General features: G+C 41.5%; 3 protein-coding genes across 6 annotated transcripts in view; all 3 read right to left on the reverse strand.

Annotated features, from left to right (window-relative positions):
* arhgap17b (Rho GTPase activating protein 17b) overlaps positions 1-10,666 on the reverse strand; it is a 25,278-nt gene extending 14,612 nt beyond the window's left edge. For 2 of the 4 annotated variants that reach the window (XM_085271108.1, XM_085271105.1), the window contains exons 1-2: positions 10,272-10,665; positions 5,778-5,817 (exon numbers count right to left, since the gene is read on the reverse strand). In XM_085271108.1, coding sequence (XP_085127234.1) covers positions 5,778-5,817; positions 10,272-10,324 — 93 coding nt within the window. In that variant the 5' untranslated portion in view covers positions 10,325-10,665. Of the gene's footprint in view, positions 1-5,777; positions 5,818-10,271 lie in introns of all 4 variants that reach the window. The other 2 variants (XM_085271106.1, XM_085271107.1) reach the window with 1 other exon arrangement.
* A 3,371-nt stretch (positions 10,667-14,037) lies between these two features.
* Positions 14,038-21,208, reverse strand: LOC146576084 (meteorin-like protein). The gene is made up of 4 exons (XM_085271112.1): positions 18,539-21,208; positions 17,695-18,101; positions 16,497-16,556; positions 14,038-15,729 (listed from the first exon to the last, which is right to left on the reverse strand). The coding sequence occupies exons 1-4, from the start codon at positions 18,613-18,615 to the stop codon at positions 15,401-15,403; spliced, it is 873 nt and encodes a 290-aa protein (XP_085127238.1). The 5' UTR covers positions 18,616-21,208; the 3' UTR covers positions 14,038-15,400.
* A 127-nt stretch (positions 21,209-21,335) lies between these two features.
* On the reverse strand, positions 21,336-24,112 carry LOC146576085 (chromobox protein homolog 8-like). Its single transcript, XM_085271111.1, has 5 exons — positions 23,881-24,112; positions 23,710-23,753; positions 23,203-23,268; positions 22,723-22,789; positions 21,336-22,292 (listed from the first exon to the last, which is right to left on the reverse strand). The coding sequence occupies exons 1-5, from the start codon at positions 23,947-23,949 to the stop codon at positions 21,510-21,512; spliced, it is 1,029 nt and encodes a 342-aa protein (XP_085127237.1). The 5' UTR covers positions 23,950-24,112; the 3' UTR covers positions 21,336-21,509.
* Between the last annotated feature and the right edge of the window lie 998 nt (positions 24,113-25,110).

Consider the following 25,110-nt stretch of genomic DNA (forward strand, 5'->3'; position numbering starts at 1 on the left):
CCATAAGTATCCACTTCCTCTTCCTGTTTCAGTATAAACATTTAACTGCAGCGCTAGATCTGAGAGCTGCTCATTTGCTGTCTGATCCCATCTTCTTCCTTCGTTTTCATCCTCCCAAATTCACTGATCTCCTTGCCCTGTTTGAGTCTCTCCCATACACTCGTACAGCTTTACTCCACCCTCCCTTTACTCTGCTCCTCCTTTCCTGCAGCTGTTGCAGCATGCCAAACCACATCTGGACTTGGCTTCCTTGCCTGGATCCAATTGATTCACTCACTATTCAGCTGATTCCAGTTCAATTGCATCCAGACTTCCAACACTTTTGGCCAGAAAGGAAGAAAAAGACCTGAGTGACTGCAAAGTGGGCGGTATTGTGGACTGAAAAGACTGGATAATCACAGTACTAGTGTTATTAGAGCATTTGGTTCTATTTATTGACTTCTTTTTTGTGAGAGCACACCAAAATAAACTGGGGACAGACTTCAAGATATTCTACAAGCTTGTCTATAAAATACTTTGTCATAAACTGCAAAGTGTTTTTTCACAAAAACCCCACAAACTTTTCTTTTGCTTGATCAGAACTAGAGATGGCAGAATACCACTTTTTTTTTATGTCCGATACCGATATGAATCCGATAGTGTGTTTTTTAATCACTAAAACTGTGTTTTTTAATATCTTGCTGCTTTTTGTATAAGTTCATACTCAAGTTAAACAAAACCCCCAAAAAACACTAAAGCTATTCTGTTATACCTGTATGCAAAAAATACACTGCACCCAAAATATTTCATAGTTCAGCAATACTGATCAATCTAATAAACTTAAACCTACTCAGTCCTTCCTATTCTGGTATTTTAAAGAGTAAGCAACCTAAACAATAGGGTTCTAAAACTCCTAGCAAAGAAAAAAAAAATAATAATAATAATATAGGGAACCACCCACCCTCCACCTCATGTTGCTTAATTGACGTAATCAACTTTAATTTGATGCAGGTTGGGGGGAAAAATGCACAGAAATTAATTATTTTTCAAGAATAATTAAATAGATTCAATATCTTTCTTCAACAGAATTGCAGACTGCACAGATGGTACCTTCCCAAAGGATAAAGTACTATAGCTTACTAGGGTATATTAGACTTAATAGTTACTATATACAGTAATGGACTTCTATACATTTTACATCAGATTAAAACTTTGGGTGTAAGATTCGGCTAAACTTTGCTAGATCCGCCCCTGCACAGTTACCAGCCGTGAGCTACGTAGAAAAGGATCCTGCTGTAGAAAGGAATATTAAATAAATTCTAACAAGGTTATCAAGGTTAAACGTGCTGATGTTGTTAAGCCGCTGGTTTCCTTTTTCTGGCGCGAAGTGGGCGATAAACAAACAAGAGAGACGGACTCGCGACAGAAAAGCCGATCAGCTGATCATTGATCAGTTTCATGATTGAAGTAGCAGCAGGAGAGGGAGGGAGAAGAGGCACTCCTCCATATATCGGTTGTTAAGCTTAACGTGGGAATGCTTTACAAACATTCAGAGATGAACTTACACACTTGCTTTACTTCTCTCTGGGATAACTTCCTCGGAGATGAAATGCCGCATTGCTAGAGAGGCTACAAATACACACAGCCGCTCTATCACGTGACGCATACTGCTGCAACGTGCTACGGTTATGAGCCGAGTTATGCCATGTCGCAAGTTTTGTGAGGTGCTTTTTGATATTTAATGGATTGGATTACATTTTTTATTTCTCTCCGATATCCGATCCAGTAATTTACGTCAGTATCGGACCGATACCGATACGTAATATTGGATTGGTCCATCTCTAATCAGAACTGAGAGAATATGAGAGGAAGTTGCTAAGATTCCCTACAGCACAGAAAAGGCATCAAGGACAGCAGATATGGGATTTATTAATTCAGATATGATGGTGGTGGGTTGCAAATTGACTTACACAGTATATTGGAATTAAATGGAGGTTTCAGTAGCATGCCTAAGTCATCAAGTGGTAAAGTTGGAATTGTTGGAATTACAAAGGGGGACAAAGTGTTTTCATACAGCCCTCTGAAGTCTTTTTATAAATAAATGAGATGTGCATATCTTTAACTCTTTATAGTGGTAATACAGCAGAGACAACTATGTGCGGGCTGGAACCGTATTAAAATAATAAATGGTGTGGTAACAAAATCTAATAAGTTTGTCTCAGGGTTTAAACTTGTAGGATCATCAGGAAGAGCCACCATTAAGGAAACAGAGAGATTCCAAGTATAAGAGTTGGGAAAAAAAGAAAAAAAAAAAAAAAAAGATAGGAACACTCCCTGATCATAGGCAGAAACAAGCCCACACACAGACAATTAACACAACAGAAATGAGCACTTCCACTCTCCAGTTACTTGCTGTCCAAAGGTTTACAGTCCTACAGTCTACTTGCCAACTTTTCCCCCCTAAACAGCAATGAAATCAGAATAGAGAGAGCTGACAACCTCTGACCTTCCATAACAAAAAAAAAAAAAAAAAAAAAAACATGGAACATTTAGTGAGTCACACAGGATGCAGTCATGTTTTCTGGATTGGACTGAATGGCTGGTTAACTGCCGGCTGGCAGGTGACGCTGTGGCTGACCTTGTTGGCAGGCCGGTTTACTATTCGACGGGCCGATGACTGAGCCGAATTGAGACTTTAATGCAAAAACAAAACAAAGTGTCATGTTTGACTGAAAGGAGTAGTCTCACAAGTTCTGTGAGAAAAACGTGTCTGTCCTTTAAATGTGTCTGTAAGTAACTGGTTTTGTTTACATTAGACTGGAAATATGACAAAGTGGTAAGACAGTTTTCCTCCAGCATTTAGCTTGTGATGAAATAGTAAAGGAGTTGTTTAAAATTTAGTTTTTTTTTTTATCCCAAGATAAGACAACCGGCTGGAGAACTCTCTACAGAGACTCCTGAGTTTTGTTTTTCCTCACCAGCCGTTTCACTGGTAGCCACTTGCTTGTTACACATTATCAATTATCAGTCCATCATGCCCTCATATCAATTTGAGTACTTAGGCATGGGTCCAGCTCTAGCCTTGCTCACTAGTATGAGATCAGGCAGCAGAGATACAATCCAGTCTGACAGCCGCCTCAACTCCCCCTCTGAAGCAGGACGTGTCCAAACAAGATGAATGCCTTAGCCAATGCAAACGACTATGGAAAAATGGAAAAGACTAGAAGTCATATAGAGTCAAATTTCAATTTGAACTTCTCAGGGAAGGCAATTGTGGAAGAGTGTGGGGAGGGGGAAAGGAAAACTTATTCTCTCTCTGTTCATGTTTGGAAAGAGGGGAAAAAAATAAAACTTTTCCAGGCAGTGTGATTAAATTACAATGGCGATACTGATTCACTGCTATGTGAATCAGTAGTGCAGCAGCTACACACTGTATGGAGATGACTAAACAGGCAGCAAATCTGAAAACAGATTCTTTGCGTGTATACGAGGTCTTCGTTATTTGCAAAAAAGAACAGATTCTGACATGAGTTTTCCACTATGCTCGTCGTTTGCCAATTACATTCCTTACTGAGAGCCGGAGCTTAAGGAATTCCCAACAGAAAGCTCCTGTCACTCTGTTATTTGATGTCTTTGCTAATCATGGTTTATCCATAACAAAAACACCATCTTCCATCATAAGTGAGTTCTATGAGTGCACAGGGCACCCTAGGTCGCAGGTTGATGATCAATCAGAAATGCGTCTTATGCACTACTTTGTGTGAATGGGGTTCAGCGGTCAGCTGCTATCATAGAACTATGACTTCCTTGACTGAATGGGGGTTGGTGAGTCTTTTCCCCCATCAAGCCTTCATCTTTACCTTCTTCCACAAAAGTTGCTTTCTTCCCTGAACATGATTTATTCCTCTCAGTTTGTCATATTTATTCACACCATTTTCCCAACAGTGATCTCACAGTTTCACTAGCCAGAGCTTCCCCATCCCCCTCCGCCACACAGCGCTACAGTGGACATCAAGTATAATTTCAAGATAACAGAGAATCGCCAGAGCTTGCCTTGAGTGGAAAACCATAAGGCGCTTCTGCTGTGCCAAACCCTTGAGCTGGCTAGGCAATGCTGAATGAAAGACTAGCCAGTAAAGTTTTAATGGCAGCAGTTATACTCCGAGATTGCATACAGATTTGGCATCAACAAGGCGCAAAGGCACGATTGCTTTAACAGAACTTTTGCGAGGAGCTTGTAAGTCTTCTGATAACTTCCGTATTTTACTCTACCAGAAAATTATATCTAAACAAGCCGGTTTTACATGCAGACATAAAATAAGCTATGGTTAGGCAGTGAACAGGACATCTTTCATAGGTGGCAGATACCCAGTTCCAGTGTAAACATATTTTATCGTGTGCTGTGGGCAAAACCTGAACTGTTATAGGGGTTCAACAATAAAGTCCAGTGAGGCCCTGGAGTTTACTGGACTAACAGATTTGAGGAAAATTAAATGTGAAGTCATATTAAGAAACTGCCTTCAGAATGACATTTATTCTTCATGGTATACGTTTAACTAGGGGCTGGAAACATTTCTGAGAGATTTTGTTCCATATTTACATGATAGCATCACACAGTTTTGTCACATGTAAATCAATGATGCGAATCTCCTGTTTCACCACATCCCAAAGGTGCTTTATTGAATTGAGATCTGGTGACTGCATAATTCATTGTCATGTATAAGAAACTAGATGATTTAAGCTTTAAGATAAGATAAGATAAGATAACCTTTATTAGTCCCACACGTGGGAAATTTGTTTTGTCACAGCAGGAAGTGGACAGTGACACAGCTATCCTGCTGTTATCCTGCTGGAAGCAGCCAACAGGACATGGATACGCTATGGTGTTACGCATATGGACATTACTAAGGGACTCAAAGCGTGCCAAGAAAATATCCTCCACACCATTACACCATCACCAGGAGCCTGAACTGTTAATACAAGGCAGGATGGATAGAGCCTCAGTTTCAGTTAGCTCATAGGAGGAGCGGCACACAAGTGTGGTTTGCTGCTGTAGCCCATTTGTTTCAAGGTTTGACGTTTTGTGTGTTGAGATGATTTTCTGCATAGCTTGGGCGTAATGAGTGGTTGAGTTAATGTTGCCTATGAAACATCATGCAGACAAATTCACTGCATTTAAGCACTGTTACATTTTTTCTAAATAAAGAAGGTTGCATTGACTTTCAGGTAGGCTTGGCAGCAAGGTTACTATAGTTACATATAACTAAACTAAAAATTTAAACTAGATGTGAAAACATGTTCATTTAGACTCTGGATGTTTACAGTACTATAGCACATTATGGATCAACACTAAAACTAATAAAAATTAAAGTAAAACTAAACATTTTCAAACTGATGAAAATGAAAACTAGAAAAAAAACTAATAAGAAAATACAAAACTATTATAACTCTGCTTGGTAGCCATTTAACTGATGGACTAAAAAAAAAAAGCATTCAGTCGTGTCACATCCTGAAGGTGTTTTTGTACATGTGCATAAACTTGAGTTTGCTGAAATAAGCAGCTGCACCAGTATATAGGTCTCTTAAACCACAGATGTGAGAAAACTTTCTATGACATTTAGACTTTGTATTTATTATTCTTCTACCCGGTTACCACCATTAAAAACAGCATTGTTCACATTTGAGGATAAATGCTTATCACCTGCCCACCCCTCATTAGACTGCCAAATGGAATTTTTTAAAGATAATAAAAACTATTGGACGTAAAGTCCCTTTAAATAAGAGAAGATAAGATTTACCTGCAGGAGGTCATCGCTCAGGACCTCAGTTTTTTCAGCCCTGTGAAGAGAAACAAAGGCCAGTGGTCAAAGACTGAGGACATACAGAACACACCCGTGTCCTACAGCAATACAGGTGAGACACGAAAAGCTTGCACAAGAGAGTTATTATTGCATTTTACGACTATCCGGCATTGCCTTCATTTTTTCCTCAGGCTTCACTGTAGTAAAAACAGGTGTACCTCCTTCACGCAGTGTCATTGCAGGCATGTTAACCTGACTGGCCTGTTATCAGCTGAGCTTGGGTTTTTCCTCTCCTTTTTCTCCTGGTGGTTTTGGTGAAATATGAGACTAGTGATGCTGACATTATATGCACTTGTACTTATTTATGTATAGTGCATTTATTGCTTTTTGTGTACAGCTCTCTATTGCTAAATAAACTCTGGGACTCTACAGACCACCAAAGTTGAGCACAATCTCCAGCACAACCAGTCTGCAGTTTGCACTCTGTGCTGTATGCCTGCAGTAAGTGAACAGAATAAGCTGAAATCTACAATCAGTTGTTATAATGATATACTTATTTGCTACTATTGGTACCCCCAGGCAGTGGATGGCAGCCCCTCCCCGAGCCTGGTTCTGCTGGAGGTTTCTTCTAGTTAAAAGAGAGTTCTTCCTTCCCACTGTCACCAAGAGTTTGTTCATAGAAGGTTGTGTGATTGTAGGGTCTTTACGTTGCACTATAAAACCACCTTGACTGGATTGTTTTTGTAAATTAGCACTATACAAATTAAAACTGAACTGGATTTGTACAACCATGTTGAACATCGATGCATAAATGTAATGCTGATCCCCCTCCTGGTCTAAAAAACACACTTCCCCAGGTGTCATCTGCACCGTGTTTGTTATGGCAACACGTAAAGGTGTGCCTTTTTCTATGAAGTGAGGAGGAAGTTGCCAGGTGGCCTGTTGATTTCTGAAACACACCAAATACATGCTGAACTGTCGTAGAGTCTGTGGAAAATATTATGGCACAACAGCTCTCCCACATTTCTAGGAAATGCTGACAAAAAGCCAAACCCTTTAAACATCAGCAACTGTTCTTTAGCCATTTGATTTACATCTCGCTCAGCTGGTGAGATTGTCAAAGGAGTGATTGGTTTCCCCGTCAATAAATCCATCAACACATACACAGATGTTGTGTATTTATGCACAAATCTCTGAAGGCCTGTCCCCACCCTCTAACAGCACCAGCCAAGAAACACACAGTAGATTTACACCTTGCAGGGGATAAAATAATCCGCTCACATGCAAGAATTATTACCCAATACTGACGTGGGACACAAAAATAAGATTTTCACATTACACTCTCAAAATGCAGTACAAGCTTACCTCACTCATGCCTGAAATACTCTCACTGTTTAGCGAAACTGCTTGTGGTGGCTGTCTGCTGTCTCGAGCTCAGATCACAAATAAGACCAATTCACATTGGTAAAACTTTGCAAAGCATAAAATGAATAAGTAATTTTTTGAATGATTCTGAAGACAACTTTTACTCTGAGCTGCTAATTATGCTGTTCAGTACTCCATATGCAGTCTCTCAGATATTAGTGCGAGAGTCTGTGGAAGATTAAAATGTGAGGCATTACAGTGGATCACAGCAGAAGAGTCCTGAGTTCAAACCCGAGTAAGCCCTTCTTGTGAGAAGTTTGCACGTTCTCCCTGTGCTTGTGTAGGAAGATTAGTCTATGGTAATGCCCAGGACCGTCTTGCAAAGCAGTGACTCTAGAATGAAGCTGTGTGAGTGAATGTGCTCAATAAGACCAGAAAAAGTACCTGATATATGCCTCTCCATTTTCCATTTAATTAAATATCTCTAGGGTCTGGATGATGGGACACACCTCAAGGTGTACTTGTCAAAGCATCCTAATGAGGACCAGTCTGAGATTTAAAACCAATGCAGTCAGGACATTTTGAAAAAGTGGGGACCTTTTGGTTAGTCCTTACATCTCATCTCTTTAAAGGCCTGCTTGAGGGTGAAGAACTGGTTTTAATGTTATATTTATGTTACGATTAGCGTGAGGGTCAGTCAGTGTCTTCACAAAGATATTTACGCAAATGTGTGCATTTTTCTTGCCAATTTATTCCACATAGTCAGCATCAGATGTCCTAGCTACAAAATGGTTTTACCCAAACAAAGAAGAAACTGATTTAAAATAGAATATAGACAAATGGATACAAGTCAGTGACTCCAATGTATTAAGTAAACAGAAACTGAAAACAAGCCATTTATTAACATAATGCAGCTAGAATACCTCCACATGGATCCATATGACGTCATTAAACATTAGGCTTTACAGGCTTGTCTCTGAAGGAAAAAGCTGCATGAGCAATCTTTAGATTCCTATCAACACGGAATTAGAATCGATTGAACTGGAGTGGAGTGCAGCTTGGCTCTAGCCAGAAGCTACTGTTCTTAAAAAAACCGACAGCTGGAGCCGGACCTTGGAAAAAAAAAAAAGGTGAAGGACAACTGTAACTGTAAAACATGCACCTGTAGGAAAACTGACCAAAACAAACACACAAAATCTTAAAAGCTGCTCGCAAAGATGGATCATATCATGTTTCACTGACTCAGTTTTGGTAAAGGACACTGTGTAAGCATGTCCTATAAAAACACGCTACCCTGCCATCTTCTACCGCAATGCAACTACATCTAAATTGAATCGCTTCCTCTTATTATTCACATGCAAATGAAATCTGGCTTCCTCTTTTATAAAAAACGACTTTGTGGCTGCATGGCGGCCCGAACCCTGCCATGCCTCTGCTGTCAACAGCTACATAAATGCTTACTCCACAAAAACTAAAAACCTGTGTGTGTGTGTGTGTGTGTGTCCAGCCTTTCCTGGGCCAAACAGAAAACCACAAATCATCACAAACTCTCACGCGGGTGGACACAGATTTACTGGTTTATGATCTAGATCTTCACAGCCAGCTTAATTTCAATTCTGTCAAATTGTATTTGGAGCATTTATTAGCAGGAAAACCTTTTTTTGTTTTACCCCCGAGCTCGAGACAGAGATCTAATCTAGACCTTTATAACTTCACTTGATGGATTATGATGTGTGATCATGTGTAGCATAAAGACGGGGGGGGGGGGGGGTGTAACATTTAACCTTAATTTAACTTGAGTGCTTTCTGTGATTTTTTTTTTTTTTTTTTGTTTATTTTCTAGCTCCCACCCACTCTTACTTAAGCTGTGGTATTAATGGCACCCGAGGATTTCTTGCATGTTAAACTCGCCCAGCAGTAATCCAGAGTGGGTGTGGGCAAGCAAACTATTTTGCCTTTCAGTATGCAAGCTGTCATCCTGCCTTCTCAGTTGAGTTTTACTGCTCTTACACAACAACATGTGGAGTCATGTATGCAAGGAATCCAAGGCCAGCACCTGCAGGGTATCACTTGGAAACTAATCGACAGCAGTCTGGTTAATTAATACAGCAACAAATGGAGACACTGAATCAGAGACGCAGGAAGAAGGATGGTATACGTAGTTTGCCCTATCAACACCCATCAGGTAACATGCGTGTGAGCACATCCTACCCTGTAACTGAACATATACCTGCACATGTGAGTACATAGTGCAGTAAAAGGTGGGGTCATTCTTGGGTCCACAGAAGGGCAAGGGGGACTGTTGACAGACTTAATTAAATAGGTGTTGATGACAAAAGTGAATTCAGAATCGAGGCCTCCTTCAAGTACACTAAAAGAGTGCAATATAGAGAGCAAATAGAAATATTTGTATTTATCTATTTAGCATATATTTAAGTCTCTCCATCCCTTACAGTGATGCCTCTTTATTAATATTTGCCACTGTTGTTTTATTGTTTGCGGTTTGTATGTTTTGATAGTATCACATGCATCCTAAGCAGGGCTTCTCTATTTAAAGAAAGACATACTTTCATTGCCTCCATTTGAGCCATTAATTTATTAAAGGCAATAGCTGTGACAGTACATGAACTATTACAGCAGATTAGATGAGAGCCGTTTGTTCTCATCTAAAATTGGTTTTATGTTCAATAGATTATACAATCTAAAAGAACATTTGATTATAATGTTATTAATAAGGATTTTTAAAAAATCTGTTGTAGCCATTTATCCATTGAATCCACTTACTTAATGCTAGTAAATTTAAATGTTTTCCCAAAGTTACAGCCACATACTTTTAAACCAAATCTGGAAAATCTACTTTTCAAACTTCTTGTATTTTTTGAAACAAACAAACAAAACATTGTTCTGGTATCTGGACAAGCTTTGTGTGCTTCTGACACAATTTCACTGCAATCTAAACCTTTAGAAATTCTCCAGATTTTTTTAATCACACAAAATCGTGGTCAGCCCCTCCGACACCGCCCACAATAAAAATCAGCCAGATGACAACAGGGAGACATAAATTAGAAGCGCTGGCCTAACACAATAATGTATGACATCACGTTGCAACAATGTTATGTAGCCTACCTTCCAACAGTCTGGTTGGCAAGTTGCTTCATACGATTAAACTGCTTCTTCATGTTGCAAGTCTCGTGAGCTTCTTCCTACAAGTCCGTAAAAAGTTTGCGGCACCAACGAACGCTGTCGATCATCCACCAAAAAAAAAAAGAAAAAAAAGTTGCGCTACGTCGCAGCCATTGTGCTACCAAGACCTGACTTCCGACCGCTTTTAGTCACAAAAACTGAACCGTTTTCCTGGTTGAACCCGGTGACATCGGCCGTTACCGTTAAGACGCGCAGGGAAGTGAGCAGAAACAGCGGCGGACGACCTTCAGGGTCCCCATTGCCAAGAATGTCAGCGCTCCTGTTAGACTGGCTGATTTCTCTACTACAGCTGTGATAGGAAGGAGGAAGTGCTTTTACTTCCCGCACTGGAAGCCGCATGGGCCCCGTGGTGACATGTGATACCTTAACATGAAAAAAAAAGACTTTGGTCATTGCAAAGTCACATGTTTTAACGTGGGGATGAATTCTTCAGAATAAATATCAGAGTTTTAAATCGGGGGTGATTGTCAAGTAATGACAAATCAGAGAAACGTGACAGAAACTCATAAATGCAGTAGTATGTATTGTAGTGTGGTGCCAAAATATATTTTTTTAAAAACGTGGTTGTGATGCACGTGAAAGCCATTAAGAATTAATTAACAATAGCAGAAAATTATACAACTTTAACCGCTGCTTCTGGATCAGTCCGGGTCACTGCTCACCCGGATTGTGACTAACTGTCTGATTTCAGATCAGTTCGTCACCAACCAGCACAGAGTTTTCCGGAGTGATCTGCCGCCACCTTGTGCCTGTCACGCAAAGGCTTTGTTCAGCAGTTCTTCACCGATCAGTTTCATTATTAGACTCATATGGGCACGACTGCCTGTCTGGGTGTTGGGGGATTAATGTGAATGAATGGTAGTCAAGGCGGTTGTAATTCTCCCAGGTATAACCTTGTTAAAGAGCTCATAACTCTCTTAGCACCACCCCACCTTGATTATATTAGAAGGGCTGTTGATGGTCATTCCTGCTTGAGGAGCAATCATTTTACGGGAACTGTAGACCCTGTTTGTCACAGCAATGACTGGTAGGGACTATATGATCCCAATAAATTACAGCAAGCACGCAATCATTCCTGTGTGCCCTGAGCTGAAAACTTGTCAAACTCTGTTAAAGGTACTTTAAATGTGGTCATCTGCTGTTAAAGAACAACTAGTGCCATAAATAGTTTCTATGTATAAACTGTGATGTACTGCTGTGGGGAAAATGACCTTTTTTAAAATCAGTTACTGGACTAAATTATCTTTAATTAATTATTCTGTGGGGTTTATTCTTGTAAACCTGCCCTTTCACTTTTGCTACTATCCTTCTACCACAATTCATCCTCACAAATCATCACCATCCTACCTGCACTCTTTTCTTCTGTCTTTGCTTTGGATGGTTGATTCCAGGTATTTAAACTCATTTACCTTCACTGTCTGCCTTTCACGCACGCACACACACACACACACACGCACACATGTATTCTTTCCATCTCACTTTTGCTGACATGCAGGCTGACACCTATCCTATAAATACAAATAGTTCTAATAATTGTAATAAACTATAAGAAACCTTAAGAAACTGCAAACTACTCAGCATTACTGTTTGAGTTGCTTTTCCTGTTGCCATGTGCACAATAGCTTCAGTTCTCCTCTGTGACACAGGAACTTTTTCATCTTAATGAATGACTGAGCTGTGCCGTGTCATGAAATTTAAGTGAACTTAAGTGATCCAAGGTAAACACTGTGCTCTGAGAAGACACGTAAGAAATTTGACCTTCAGGGGGAAAGAAAAACAGACAAGTCTGAACTTTTCATTTTCAGGTAATACGTCATCTCTGCATTCAGTGCCCTTACACCCTGCTTTGTCCTAATCTTCCCCTGTCATGAAAAAAAGGTAATAAAGAAACCTAATCAGCAAATACATTACACATTTACCTTAGCGAGTGCTCTCTCGCAATGTCAGGGCATGTTGTAAATATGCCTTCTTGCCGACATATTTATAGAAAAAAAAGTCAGTTAAGCATCATTGCCAGATAATCTGACAAAGACAAAAGGAAAAGAACAAAAAAGGACACAAGAAAAAAAAGTAGAAAGTTCATTATGAGTAAAAAAAAAAGCCAAACAAGTAACACTGGTAGTTTTATGACTAACACTAAATGTGATGACAGAGACTGGGCAAAACAACTTTTCTTTCCTATACAATAAAATTAGACGTCTTTCACATTAGTAAAGGTGTGTGTGTTTGTGTAAAGTTTTTGCATTCTCTCACTGGCAGTGTTGGAGACAAAACAGTACAACGCTTCACACTGCAGTAGGTTTAATTTCAAATCAGAGTTACAGCTGATGATGGAACTCAGTTCACCAGCCTCTTCTTCAAATACAAAGAAAAACATGTTGTTTATCTGGAGATTAGGTTGGTATTTGTGTGTTAGACTGTATCTGCAATTTTATTTCAGCTTCAAATTACCAAGAGCGCGATAGAAAGTAATGTTCAACCAGATGCTGGAATGATGGCAATAAGACACAACTTTATAAAAGCTCTCAGACTGATGCCCTTTGTATTTTTTTTATTAAAGCTTTGGTCAGAATTGGATTATTTCAAACACAAATGCTGCCCATTTTCAAAAGGAGACCAAATAGCGATCTTTTCAGAGCGAAGAAACATCTCTGCTTCAGCTTTGTGTTGCTGCTACCCATGTCCCAGGTCTCTATAGCGGGAGCGGTGAATGCCTGCTCGGCATTGGAGGGTATCATGCTGTTTCCATATTGTACCCCTGGGCCTCCCCACAGCAGTGGCCCACATGGGAAAGCAGACCAGGCGGTGGGATAAACCAATTACCCCCCAGTCTGGGTGGACTCCTGCCGGCGCACCATGCAGCAGCTCCGGGCCGAGCCCTCCTAGGCTCGATCCCCATGAGAGCCTGCTGGAATTCCCAGAGATGAGAATAGTGTGGTCTCAAAGGCCTGCAGAGAGACTATATTTTGCTTGGAAATTTGACATGGTGGCCTCCTGGGACAAAGCTGAAGGAGGAGACTTCAAACTGTGCTTCCGTAGGATTAAAAAAAAACATTTGTGGAAGCCTTCATTTTTGTGGACCATTCATCAACATTAGGCACTTTTAGACCTTTATCCACTTCTTATACTCACAGATATCTCTGCAGAGACACATGCGAAGAAAATGGGCTTTTTTCTAAAACTCTGATCTCCAGAAATATTACCCATCTGCTAGAACTATAATAAAATATGCACATAACAAATTATATTTTCTACAGGTAATTACAAATTAACTTTTACTAAATGAGCACATTTTGGGTCTATATGCTGCTGTGCCTTGGCAGAAGCAAATATGAATACTAACAGGAATGATGGAGAAAAATCTAAACTAGAATATGAAACTGAGCCTAAATGTGCAAGAAGAGAAAATATTTATGGAGTTAAAGAAAACAGAGGGCTCTCCTCTCCTCTGACTTCTTGCATTCATGAGCCCTGATGGTTTCTAGATGACAGCAGCCGTGACAATGGTCATTATGTCTGCCAGAGGCCTAGTCGCCGCAGGGCCATTGTGTGTGCCCCATTCACCACACAGTCATTTACACTTTCATTGGCAGCTATTTAGTCCTCATAAAACGTTCAACACACCAATTTGTGAGCCCTGCTCAGCCAAGGAGAAGTGTGGAATAGGCTCAGAAAGCAGTTGCTTTAAAAGTCAATTAATTGTTCCCTTCTCCTGGGAGGGGCTGAAGGGGAGGATCCCCGGGCTTCAGGGGGCCTCACATCTGTCTATTCATCTTCTTGGGCCATGATGCACAGGCCACACGGCTCAAAAGAAACGCCCGATTCAGTCTGCTCAGAGTTGTGGCCAGCTAAGATTCTGTAATTCACTTCGAGGAAGGGTTATCCTATTATCATAAGAATCTGATTCCTGGGCGAAAAGATGTATTAAAGAGTGAAAGAAAACAAAAATGAGCTTGAAGGGAAGTTTGGCACTAAATCCTCTTCTGTGCAGACAGATATAAAAAAAAAAACAACACAGATTATGCTGCATGCAATGAGAAAGTGGGTGGGAAGTCATTTAAGTCATCACAAAGGCACCTTTTAAGAGGCCAAAGCATATTCTGTCTAAACAGAGGGCCTCATGAAATGTCTGTTTTATTCATTGATCATGAGCTCATTGCACTTCTCAACACTTCATCAGACACAGTTATGAGCTGACCACAACATCTGTGCAAACTGTTTAAAAGAGTGTGTAAAAAAAAAAACCCATCTGTGGATTGATTGTGTAAATAATGAAATGTTGATTTATCTGTTACAAAAAAACATTCTTCTGAATAACATTATTTATGTTATTTATTTTAAAATGGCAAAATGAGCACATGAGAGCGACGGAGACGTGTAGACATATTTGATTTATTTAAAGCTCAGCAATCCAGAGTCTCAGTTGTTTCTAGATTTCATCCACTCTCCAACCGAAAAAAAAGAAAGGAAATAAAGTAAAATATCTACGGCAAACATCTCCAGCTGCAAGAAAAAAGATCACTGCACTGCGATCCTGAATCAGAAAGAAAAGAACTGCCTCATGCAGGATCCAACAGACAGGAGTAAACACAAAACAGATGATTTCACAATGCTGTAAGTGATAAAACGTCGTATATATGTACACTCCTATTCAGTAAAACAAACTGGCAATAATAAATGGCTGTGCACCCTCCTGCCTCAGTTCATAGGGCAATTGTCACAGAGAGGCAGCAAAATGAACAACAGTTAATGCAGGGAGAGGCACAAAAAGAGAGCAGCAACTCAACCCCTCCTTATTCTCCCAGGACTGAGGGCATTGATGGAAGAGAGACAAAGGCCGGCCCTCTCTGAGCTGCAGTGCAGGAGGCCCTGCTGGTTAACTCTATTCTCCTCCTCCAAATTAGTTTTTATCACCAGCATTTCAGCGGCTTTTCGCTGCTGGTGCCACCTTGGTGGAACGTGACAGCAAGGATCTGAAGTGCGCCAGTGCAGAGGTGGTTAGACTTCTCAGCTCAGTATTGCTAAGATGACTCGCGCACACACACCCCTCCTCAGTCTAAAGGAAAGTCGCAGGAATTCTGGCGTGCCGTTCGGGCATTGTGGTAGACAGACAGGAAGTCTTTGTATCGCGGGGCACACCCTAACCAAGCTTCCCCAAAGTGTTCCGACCCAGTGAAAAGAAACTCTCCGTCTCCGGGCTTGACGTGGCACTGCAGGAGTGTGTGGATGTGTCCACGCCAGGACTGACATGACACCAGTGGATCCAGATGTTGCTCAAACACTCCACTGCGCTGCCAGTACACCCTCGGCGCTGATACCTCCACTGAGGACATTTGACGCCGAGAGTCATGGGTGACCTTTTTGATGTAGCCTCGAACAACTTAAAAAGACAGGAAAGCAGAACCACGTGTTTATGCCGCATCCAGTGGATGTTTCAGATAAAGTGGTCACTTAATTAGGGGAAAAAGCTGGCTTGATGGGGGCTAAACAAAGGTTAAGTGTAACAAGACAGAGGACTATTTTTGAACTGGGACATATGAAGAACTACTCAAGCAGAGTTTAGTCTCCCTTTAAAATGAACAAACAAAAGCACAGACAAAAAATGTCACAGCCTCACTCAGCAGATCATCAACATCTGTTTGAGTTTGTCTGCACTGCTGTTGTCCCATTATGCAGCCTAACATGAGATGGGTTTTGAAGTGTTGCCAGGTGGAGAGTGCATTCAGCTGTAATTCAATTAAATTTTGTTTATATAGAGCCAAATCACAACAACAACAGTCACATAAAGGCATTTTATATTGTAAGATAATGACCCTATAATAATAGAGAGAAAAAGCTCAGCAATTCCCTAGAAAGCATTGGTGACAATAGGAAGGAAAAACTCCCTTTTAACAGGAAGAAACCTCCAGCAGAACCAGGTTCAGGGAAAGGCAGCCATCTGCCTCGACCAGTTCAGGATGAGGGAGTCAGGAGAAAGGAGATCCTTTAGACAGTGGTGTGATGTACAAGATTATATTTCAAGGAAAATCTTACTGTTGCTGAGTCATTAAGATAAATTCAATGATGCAGCTGCAGGAAAAGCCAGAGGGAACAAGAACAATAGCAAGAGACGTGTCATCTTGTCATCTCGCTGAGTAAGATACCCACCAAAGTCGCTGCTGCAGATAGCCATGAGAAGTTCTGTGTCATTGCAGGGTCGACAGGATGCTGTGGGTGGAGAAAATCATTTCACAAAATTAGAAATGTGCTCTTTGCTGGGCAGCTTTGTGACTATCGAGTCATCTGCATCGAGTAATCTTCCGCTTGTTCTGCTATGTTGTTTCTCGCCTTACCCACTTCTCTCTGTCAATCACGTCCTCGCTCGGCCTGCTTAGCTCTCTTTTCTCTCCTAACCGTCATGATTCAAAGCTCTATAGCTGACAGTGACTGACAGAAAGGTGTCACTTCTCCTCGCCAACACTTCACTGACCTAAAATCTGACCCACATACCGGCTCCATTCATCCCCCTTCTCACATCACACACTGAAGAAACCATGGCTTGGCCAGAGGAATGCTGCTTCTAGCCTCTGCCCATCGCACCACCAGATCAAAAACCCACGCTAGTCTCGACCCCACGTTTGACTCCTTTTGTATCTGCCTAATTGACTGACCCCGTGCCAATGCAGGAGCCTGCAGGAGTCAAACACTCCACCAGACTGGCAATACAGAAAAGATAAACCTGCAGCTGTCTATTATCGGCACAGAATGACATCACCACACTGAAACCAGCCTGCACACATGGATAAATGCTAATAAACAGACAAGCACAATGATAAGGCATTTGTGGAATCTGCAAAGTATTTGCAGTCTCAATTCAGGCCCTTGGCCCGGTGCCCTCCAGCCACTATGCAGTCTGCTCGGTCCCATCTGCTTTGTCCCTTGATGGAAACCAGACAACTAGACTGACCAGCAGCTGCATGCTGCAGTCCACAAGGCAAGACTATAATTCAATAACCACTTTTTTTTTCAAATTGGGAATTATGACTGGTAGGCAAGTCTCCCTCGAAGATCCAAATCTGCCTTTTGAAGTCACTATAGCAGTACATACCTCTGAAACCATGAGAAAGGTTTATATATATATATATATATATACGTATATATATATATATATGTATATATATGTATATATATACGTGCAAACGTGACTTTAAAGCAGAGCCTTTAGATTAATACTGCGATATTGACTGCAATGATTTTGCTTTAGCAAATAAGAAATATTAATACGTTCATAATGGTGCTTTATCGGGACCTAAAGCCAAATTTTGATTTAGGTTCAATGTCCTCGAACCAAAAGATTACTACTCACTCTCCAGCCCGCTGGGGCCGAGGTTTGGCGCAGCACTCCTGTTGGTGAGCAGCTCGTATTTGAAGCCCACCGTGCGTCTGTTCCGCGGTCCATCACTCTGAGGGCTGGCCTGGAGGTAGATTACGGGCTTGTGAGGTCCGTCTGCCCGGAAGCAGAACACCTGATACTCCGGCCGCCCGCTGTCCGTCACCAGCAGCTCCAGCTGCCCGGCACGCTCAATGAACACGCTGGCTCCGCCGAAGGAGGGAGACGGTTTGATGCAGATGGAGGTGTGCCGGGCGGAGGACAGATTGGGCTCGAGGACCACTCTGAGGGCCTGACCCGGGTAGACCCACCTCACCGAGCCCTTTGTACAGCGTAATCGCACCTGGAGTACAATCCTGGAATCCACGCCAGCTGCAAAACCGCTGGATTCGGGGGGAAATGCCAAATCAAATACTGCATGGATGTCATCACTACTAATAAAAACTAAATGGTTCGATCCTTAATAAATTATTCAACCATATTAATCTAACAAAAAACTCAAATGGACCAGATTCCAACTTATTTGTTTATCCCTTCTGCATTAAATTTAAAAAGTCTGTTCATAAATTCCGACCATCAGATCCGCAGATTTAAATATGAATTATTCATTAATGTTCTTTCATCTACCAAGCCTCCTGTTTTAATCCTCTAAACGGATTGTAAATGTTCTACAAAGCGAACGGTTTGAAAAAATATAAGTTACATAAGAAAAGTATCAAAGCTTCTCCCCAATCTTTACCCGAGGAGCAACATTGCACTCAGTATTTTCAAAAAATCGTTTAAAGAAAAGAAAAATCCCATCTGAAATCAGAGTTCTTACCTTCCAGTCCAGTTACACAAATCAGCTGCACAGCGGAGAGCCAGAAAACACGTCAAAATAATCAGATTTGGCAACATCTCACCCACACAAAGATAAAAAACCCCAGAGAGGCTGGTAGCAGTGCATGGCTGGAGAGTTTGTCAGTGAATAAACAGAGTGAGGGCTTTCTGCTGCTGCTCTCTGGGGACTGGGGCGGGGGGGCATCGCTCCTGTGCTCTCTCTCTCTTTCTCTCCCTCTTTCTCTCTCGCTACACAGCAGTTAGCACACTCTCCCCTCTCTTTGTCAACCTCTAATTAGGAGCGATCCAGTTGTTGGGTACTGCCGGCCAGCTCTTTGTCTTTGCTCTATAAAGACACAATCGGTTTGAAGGCCCTCAGCCATCTGTTAACATCTTTGCGCTTTTCTGCACTGTAATTCATTCACTCCCGAAGTGTTCAGGGTGTATTATTAAGTTTTACTGGAGTTCTTAAGTTGTATTTTGTATCTGATTCATTCAACTTTCAAAAATGTTGCTTGCCATAAAATTGCTTTCATTTTCAAAAAAAAAGTTACAGTTCCTGGGAGGGGAAAAACGTCTGATTTCAAATCCCCGACTGCGTTAAGAGAAGCCTGGTCTCTGTATAGACATTCTTTTAGAGGCAGGCCATCTACAAACAGAAAGAGCAGGCAAAGGAGGAGGGAAACATGCATCCGAACTTGAGCTTCATCTAGTGGCGGGATGATGCACCGCAAGGTCTCCCCACATCTGGAAGGCAAAGTAAAGCCTGCTGCGGGCTTCTTCTGCAAAAGAGAGCGAGTGCAGGAGCAGGCTGCTCCCCTCCTGCCTCTAATTCTGCAGCTGGGTACAAAGTGGAGTGAGTCACTGAGTTGTCATCAAAAATTCATCCACTGAGGAGCTCTTCTGAATTTTTAACCTGCGGGGTCTTTGTGTTTAAGTAGGTTGGCATCCCTTTAAAGTCCCGCTGGTAGCGACATCTCGTGGACGTGTGCGGAACGTAACAGTAACGTAACTGATCCGAGAGCTGGCGCTTCGTGTTTGTCGAAAACGCCCTGACAGGAGGGGATTTTGACAATGAGTAGAAGCAGTCACGGGGACAGTCCCCCCCATCAGATGTCGCCTCAGCTGCTTGTAAGCCGCAAATATGGAGGAATCAAATCATACCCGACATTACAAGTGTGAAAATAGGCTTGGTAGTTTTTAGTCCCTGTTTACTATACGCCTTTTTAAAATCGTGAAGTTCTTTTTCTGTTATTTTAAATACGATTATAGAAGTGTTCGCCGCACTTCCGTTTCCCATTTAAATATGACCTTGTTTGCAGCTTCAGTTCAACATTAGAAAACGTTAAAGAGGTTAAAAATAAACAAACAAATTTAAAAAAAGAAAAGAAAAGCAAGAGTCAATTTCCAGGATCGGCTCACAGAGAGACAAAGCTAACAAAAAAAAAAAAAAACAAAAACAAAAATGAATGGAGGCTTTGTGTGTGAAGCGTGACCTCTTACAGTGCAGACTGGATCCGGAGGCCAAACGAACCAAGGTGCTGCATATCTTTAATAATAATATAAAAACTACAATATCTACACGATCAATCCATCGCTTTAAATTCGTGCATTTTGTATTTTTTTTATTTAACTTTTAATGAAATGTATTCATCGCTCATGTGCATTCGGGGCACGGGGTCACGGTGTCTGTGGTCATGTCTGCAGGCTTTATGTCCAAACCACAAATCACTCAAACTAATTACAGATGTGTGTCATTTACTGCGTTTATTTCTTTATTTATTTGACTAAATAAATTCAAACTGTTAACGCTAACACTCAATGCCTGACTGACAGTGGCGTTAAGGCCTCTCTGTGTCCATAACGTAAACGCGATCTCATCTACTGAGATAATTAATTACAAAAAAGAAAGAAACAGATTCAAAGATTATAACTTTGATTTTTTTTTTAAAATTTATTTTATTTTTTCGGTCTTAGGTTTTAAAGCTCCACAGTTCATTTTTTACTCTCGAGTTAAAACCCTTTTCTATTTTTTTTCTATTGAATTAAATGTAAAAACTAATGATGAAGTTCATGATTTCTTCGGCGTGACCTCAGGCCTTCACAGTATGAAGTGAAGTTCTTGGGAACGTAAGCTCCACCGTTTGGCTGCCTTGACAAAATTTCCAATCAAAATGTTTATTTTTAAACGATAAAAAGATTTTATCTGCTAACAACATTTTCCACGCCCACACAGGTCAGTGCTTACAAAGACTTTGTCAGCTTTCACATGTTTAAATAAGCGTTTTAAGGTCAGGACTTGACGCAAAATATAAAGTCGCGATAAACAATTTTCTGGAGACACTTCTAAATATGAATCTGTGCATTTCCTCTTTGTCAGGAATGATAAAACATTACACATTATATTTACATTATTTTTGGATAATAATACACTCCCACGAATTAATATGAGCAAATTAATAAAAAAAACCCCAATTACAATAACCTCTGATCTTAATTAAAATCGCGGTGTTTTGTTGAACGCAGGATGGTGCAAACCTAAAGCTAGAAATTGGGCTGAATCACGTACAAAACTTCATCACAATTCAACCAAAACCACCTGTCAGCCAGCGAGAAATCGTATTTGGCATCGCTGTCAAAGAATGTTCCAACTGAATGAATTTTAGCCAGCAAAGATTGTTCCACAAAGATCGCGATCAGATAACTCTACAGAAACTCTGCAAGTATAAACAAACAGTGCAAAAAGAAATAGTGAGAGCGGGTGGACAGTCAAAGAGCAACAACAGCAACAACAACACTCCTTAAACTTCAGTTTGATTTTAATTTCATCAGCAGCGTATTAAATATCGGTATGTACACGTTTGAAAGTTACATAGAAAAAATATAGTATTACAGTAGGCCTGTTTGTTAGTAGCTTGTTACACAGTTACCTCCTTGGCAGGTATTGGCCTCCTCTGAACTACATGAAATACTCATCTTTTATCTTTGAAGAAGCCTTTGTCCGTGCTGCTCTCTCTGACGGTGACTGTCAGGAAGTTCAAGGTGACATCGGTTACGGTCACAGTGTCCAGGTGAGCGAAACAGGGGGTCCAGGATGAGGCTGGATGCTCGGAGGATTCGTGGATGGAATCGGTGTGTGAAGGTGAAGCTTGTTCCCGGGGCAGAGAGTTCTCGTTCGCTGCAGGCCGCTTCATGCTCAAACAGTGAATCCTGTGCCTCCCCTGCTCGCTTTTGCGCAAATCCGAAGCTAATGCGCACGGGTAAGAGAAGCCCGCGCCCCCCAAATGTCTCTGCTCGCTGTGGGATTTGGGTGTTATCGTGGTTTCCTCCTGAAACCTCTTGGTCAACTGCATGAGGCAGTGATCTGACGTCTCCCCGTGATGATGCGGGCGTCGGCTGTGGTGAGACGTGGGCTCATTCGTGAACTTGCTACGTTTGGCGTCTGGCTCTGCTGAGCTGCTGCCGTCGTCTTTATCATAATGCATGTGCATTTTGGGTTTGCGTCCTCTCTTTTTGGGGAACTGCTGAGCAGCTGCTGGAGTTGTTCTGGGTCTTCTCTCCAACTCTGGTGGGCGAATGTGGACACTTTCCCCTCTGTTGACCGCGCTGGGCGGGAAGATTGTGGGAACCACGGTGCGCAAACCCTCCCTGGCCCTCGGTGTTATGATAGGCTCGGGGATGGGATAGGAAACCTGGATCCCTCTGTGAGCCTCTCTTCTAAATTCATACGTCTTTTCTTTGGCTTTGGCTTTGGCCTGAGGAAGCAAAAAAAAAAGAGAAGAAAAAAAAACCCAATTACATTTATGACGAAAAGTTTCCCAGAATTGAAAATCTTAAGTCTCTTGAGCAAATGTAAAGTTTTAGAGGCCTTGACCTAAAGTTTCTGTGATTTAAAGGGAATGAAAGGCTGTAAGAATGAAAATACTGTTAATATTCACATGTAAAGTCATGTAAAGTTCTTTGTCCAACATTACATGACCAGAAACCTTTGAGAAAAGAGATCTTTGGAGACATTTTTTCAAACTTACAATTGTTTTCAAAAAACTGAAACCACAGCACAGTGGCATCAAAGTTTATAGGAGTGCACACATCACTGAAATGATTCAGCCTGTGTACACATGAAGCCACGCCTCGGAAAGACAAGCGAATAAAACGGAATACCCAGAAATAAATACAAACACTCACCTTTAAAAGAAATGTCTCAGGCTTGGGTCCCCTCTTTTTCGGCCCGAACATCTCCCTTTCTCGCTCCCTGAAGAATTTTTATAAATCGTTAAAAGAGTCCGCACGACACAATAAACAATTATTTTTCATTAAGTCAATGATTAAATTGGAACATCTCATTTTACTGGACTATGGGCTGAAATTCAACCCGCTTCCATCAGCTTTCACTTGTAAGCTAAATACAAATCGAATAAAGCGAAATATATATGCATCTGTTTGGGATTTATTTATTTATTTTAAATGGACGACATCACATCTTGCAGCTACTTAAAGTGGCTCTGCTGACACTTTCCTGTCAGGAATGGGGATGTGGGGCTCATAGATTTAAACCCAGACTAAATGTTTTATTTAAAGTGACACTTTTGCAAAATGCGCGGTGCCAACTCGATTCTGCAGGGAGAGGGAGAGAGAGGCCTACTTGTTTCACTGTCAAACCCTCACCTCTCTTCGAAGGCAGAGAAGAGACGTGCATCCAGAATGTTTTCCTCCGGCTCCCAAGTGCTGTACCTACGTCACAACAACCGAGAGGAGAGGTGTTTGGCGACACACAGACACACACTGAGAAACGCTCATTTGTCAATGCGCAAAAACACGCGCTCCTGACACTTTTATCAAAGCAATCTCGCTTTGCTCGCTCTGCAATTACAGACTACGTAGCAGGACAGTGACGCATGGTGAACTCAGCCATTGCTAAAGCTAGTGTAGACTTCAACACATCTCAGCGGGCTGAAAGCGAGATGTGTTCAAACACCTGCCAGGTGCACACGAGCCAGCAGGCGCACGGCACACGGCACCGCCGTACACCGAGTGCGTGAAATGCATTTTATTTTATTTTTAAAACAAACCACACATCCACAAAGCTGAGTAACGCCACACTGTGTGATGGTGCAGTTGTGCAAGCGGCCAGGATGGAGCGCTGTCCTTCACAGCTTCGGTTATTATACTCACTTCTGAGACCAACCCTTCCATTTCACGAGATATTCCCAACGACCCTGCAAAAACAGACCCACAACAGAGTCAGGTTATCAAATGTCTACGTGTCGACACTGCAAACGCACATGTTTGCGTTAGAGACGCAGAGACACAGCCTGCTGGTGGAGGAAAAAAAACAGCGAATACCCGTCTGATTCGCCGTTTAATGATGGACTCGGCTGCGAAGACGCTCTCACCGACAGCCGAGAGCTCCATGGTTCACCATGCACCTCGTTTATTTCTGTGTTTTTTATTATTTTTGGCTTCCCCTCGTCCTCTTCGGGTTGTTTAATTCCGCACATCCCATAATACGCACAACAGGACGTCATCACGTCTTTTTCTGTTGCCAGGCGCCGCGGTCGGTAGGACGGATCGTGGCGGAGCGCATTGGCTCAGTTGTTGCTACGTGCTCCGGATTTCTGAGTGAATGGGGCGGAGTCTTGTGCTGTGGCTGCCGTACAGGAATGTCTGGCACAGTGGACTAAGCAAAGTCAGAGGGTCTCGGAGCGGGTCTACTGACCCCCCCAGAGGTCCATGAGGGGGTACAAAGAGCCCTCCCCTACACGGCGAGAAGAAAACGCTGAATTCCACTAGAATAAAAAAGAAACGCGAACAAAGATGGAAGACTAACTCCTTTATTTAATGAAAGATTGTATACTTAAAAAGCTCAAATAAAGGTGTAAAAAATCCACAAAATATAAGTCTATAAAAAGCAGAAGCATGAACTACTCAGCGCTAAAATAACAGGCTAATAATTATTATGATAATAATGACATGCAGATGCAAATGTATTAAATGAAACCGTATCAAGCTTGTACTGAGTAACCCCGGGTTACTGTTTTAACTGATCTACAGATCTAAATAATTTTTTTAATGACCTGTTTATTATAAAAACATAATTTAATGTTAGATGTAAGCAGTGTCGTGTTCACACGCCGAGTCTCTAAAGAAGGTTGTTCCCACTTGTTCCCATTGCTCCGTCCTTGAAACACTTTCACTGTCTGTGTCCATAATTCAGCCAGCATGGCTCAAATTACATAATAGATAATAGAAATATTATTTAAAAATACGAATTTTAAAATTGTCTGTTTTTAGCGGCAATTCCGGGACCTACTGGTGTAAATCTTTATGGCAGAAGAGAAATCTCTGGCACATAAAACAAAGTCGGTTTGTTTTAATTTGCTATTTCAATGGCAACAGTTATGGAAACGATTGTTACAAGAAGATCTAAAGAGTATGAAGAGCAAATTTACGATTTAATTTTAAGTTCTGCAAATTAACGCACAAGCAGCAGCATCCTGTCAGAGTTTATCCTGGGAAGATGTGAGAGGAAACAACATGTCAGGGACTTTGAAACTTTGAGGAGAAAAAACTGTC

The sequence above is a fragment of the Mchenga conophoros genome, linkage group LG4 (assembly GCF_057382185.1).
Source record: "Mchenga conophoros isolate Kocher_MC1m ecotype Shallow Benthic linkage group LG4, M_conophoros_male_GT1.1, whole genome shotgun sequence".
Taxonomy (NCBI): domain Eukaryota; kingdom Metazoa; phylum Chordata; class Actinopteri; order Cichliformes; family Cichlidae; genus Mchenga; species Mchenga conophoros.

Coding starts and splice junctions, on each gene's coding strand:
- LOC146576084 (XM_085271112.1), bottom strand. CDS start 18,615: ATGTTGCCAAATCTGATTATTTTGACGTGTTTTCTGGCTCTCCGCTGT. Junction 16,557..17,694: donor CGGCCCCAGCGGGCTGGAGA/GTGAGTAGTAAT, acceptor CTCCACCCACAG/CATCCTGTCGACCCTGCAAT. Junction 15,730..16,496: donor TATCTGCAGCAGCGACTTTG/GTGGGTATCTTA, acceptor TGTCTTTTTAAG/TTGTTCGAGGCTACATCAAA.
- LOC146576085 (XM_085271111.1), bottom strand. CDS start 23,949: ATGGAGCTCTCGGCTGTCGGTGAGAGCGTCTTCGCAGCCGAGTCCATC. Junction 23,269..23,709: donor TGGAAGGGTTGGTCTCAGAA/GTGAGTATAATA, acceptor GTTGTGACGTAG/GTACAGCACTTGGGAGCCGG. Junction 22,293..22,722: donor CTGAGACATTTCTTTTAAAG/GTGAGTGTTTGT, acceptor TTGCTTCCTCAG/GCCAAAGCCAAAGCCAAAGA.